The 2,452-nt window shown below is 44.0% G+C and overlaps 1 protein-coding gene across 1 annotated transcript in view; it reads left to right on the top strand.

The window, feature by feature from the left end:
- Positions 1-2,452, top strand: part of KDELR2 (KDEL endoplasmic reticulum protein retention receptor 2) — a 24,228-nt gene that overhangs the window by 15,596 nt on the left and 6,180 nt on the right. Inside the window, exon 3 of the mRNA XM_003795427.3 lies at positions 1,475-1,633. Within this exon, the coding sequence (XP_003795475.1) occupies positions 1,475-1,633 (159 nt within the window). The remainder of the gene's footprint in view (positions 1-1,474; positions 1,634-2,452) is intronic.

Raw genomic sequence — 2,452 nt, 5'->3', positions numbered from 1 at the left:
TTGGGCTCAAAATCGCTCAAGCAATTCTCTTTACTCAGTCTCCCAAGTAGGTGGGAATATAGGCACCTGTACAACTCCTGGCTGTTTTTTTAGAGACAGAGTCTTGCTCTTGCTCAGGCTGGTCTCAAACTCCTGAGCTTAGGCAATCTACCTGCCTCGGCCTCCCAGAGTGCTGAGATTACAGGCATGAGCCACTGCGCCTGGCCAGCTATGCATACTTTTAAGAAATATTAATAAAAATAAGGTAATTACCTAGTTTTTGGTGAATCATTAAGAAATGGTGGTCATAGTGGTGGTGTGTTAAAGCAAGGAATACATGTTTGCAAAGTGAAAATTTTAAGAAGCACCTCCTCCCACCACAGTTCAAAAGCAAAACAAACAATATCAAATATGGCAGGCTTGCTGGGTGCTTTCATGCTGCATTGTTGGGTTTTTTTGTTTGTTCGTTTTTGAGATAGTCTCACTATGTTGCCCTTGGTAGAGTACGGTGGCATCATAGCTCAAAGCAACCTTCAACTCTTGGGCTTAAGCAATTCTCTTTCCTCAGCCGCCCAAGTAGCTGGGACTACAGGTGTGCACCACAATGCCTGGCTATTTCTTTTTTGTTGTTGTTGTTGTTGTTGCAGTTGTCATTGTCGTTTAGCTGGCCCGGCCTGGGTTCTAACCTGCCACCCTCGGTGTATGTTACTGGCGCTGTAACCACTGTGCTACGGGTGCCGAGCCCATGCTGCATTGTTTATTGTCACACATTGGTATGATTATAATCTTCCAGCCTGCTGCTTCAGGGTCACAAGTGGCTGGAGCCTATCTTAGCAGTTCAGAATGTGAGGCAGGAACAACCCTAGATAGGATGCCATTCCATCAGAAGGCATACTTGTATACACTTCCACACTCACTTAGACTGGGACAAGAGATTGTAAACATACCAATTCATACCTAACATGTACATCTTTGGGATATGGGAGGAAACCAGAGTACCCAGAGAAAACCCACAATTATGAGGAGAATTGCAAATGCCACATAGTGATCCCAGATAAGAATCTATTTTAAAACAATGTTATTCAAGGACCTTCTGTACCTACAGCAAATTCTATTGATACTCAGATGCATATGGTAACTAAAGAAGCCAGACTGAAAAGGCAACATACTGTATGACTCCATTTATAGAAAAGGCATTCTAGAAAAGGTAGTCCTAGGGACAAAGAAAGTACAAGTTCAGAGGTTAAGCCTGAGGGAGGCTTGATTACAAAGGAACCACATGGTGGAATTGTTCTTTGTCCTAACTGTGGTGGTGTTGGTCATGCATAGTATCAATCATAGAACTGTGTACCCCTCCAAAACTAATTTTACTATGTTTAAAGCCAAAGGGGGAAAAAATCTCACTTTTCTAAATATATGAGTGATAAGGAAAATTGAGGAAGTTGGAACCATTGAAAGGAATTGACAACCTGGTATTTTTTTCTTTTGTTTTTAGCTTATCTACATTGCCTGCTCCTATGCCACAGTATACCTGATCTACATGAAATTTAAAGCAACCTACGATGGAAATCATGATACCTTCCGAGTGGAGTTTCTGGTAGTCCCTGTGGGAGGCCTCTCATTCCTAGTCAATCATGATTTCTCTCCACTGGAGGTTAGTAAAGAGGTTATTAACCCTTTGTGGAGGGCTCAGAAACAAAACATGCCAATTGACGTGTGTAGTTATCGAAACAACTGTTACCATACATAGCACACTACTGGACATTCTTTGATTTCTTCCTTTCTTCCTTCCTTTTCCTTCCTTCCTTTCTTTTCCTTCCTTCCTTCCTTTCTTTCCCTTTCTTTCCTTTCCCTCCCTCCCTCCCTTCCTTCCTTTCTTTCCCTCTCTTTCTTGACAGTCTCCCTCTGTATCCTGGGGTTGCGTACCATGGCATCATAGCTCACAGCAACCTCAACCTCTTGAGTTCAAGTGGTCCTCTTGCCTCAGCCTCCCAAGTAGCTGGGGCTACAGGCACCTGCCACAATGCCTGGCTTTTTTTTTTAGAGATAGGGGTCTCGCTTTTGCTCAGCTTGGTCTGGAACTCCTAAGCTCAGAAGATCAACCTGCCTTGGCCTCCCAAAGTTCTAGGATTACAGGTGTGAGCCACCATGCCCAGCCCCCATTCTTTGGTCTCTTACTAATCAAAATAATTCACCCAAGTTGGTTTTAGTTTCAATATTTTATATTTATAAAAAAAGTAATATGAGGCTTAGCACCCATAGCACAGTGGTTACGGCACCAACCACATGCACCGAGGCTGACAGGTTCTAGCCTGGCCCGGGCCAGCTAAACAACAATGACTACTACAAGAAAATAGCTGGCTGTTGTGGCGGGCGCCTGTAGTCCCAGCTATGTGGGAGGCTGAGGTAAGCCCAAGAGTCTGAGGTTGCTGTGAGCTGTGATGCCATGGCACTCTTCCAAGGGTGACATAGT

The sequence above is a fragment of the Otolemur garnettii genome, unplaced genomic scaffold (assembly GCF_000181295.1).
Source record: "Otolemur garnettii isolate 467f Iridium unplaced genomic scaffold, OtoGar3 scaffold00092, whole genome shotgun sequence".
In the NCBI taxonomy this organism is placed as follows: domain Eukaryota; kingdom Metazoa; phylum Chordata; class Mammalia; order Primates; family Galagidae; genus Otolemur; species Otolemur garnettii.
The sequence above is the reverse complement of the archived record's forward strand: the minus strand, read 5'-3'. Positions and strand labels throughout refer to the sequence as shown.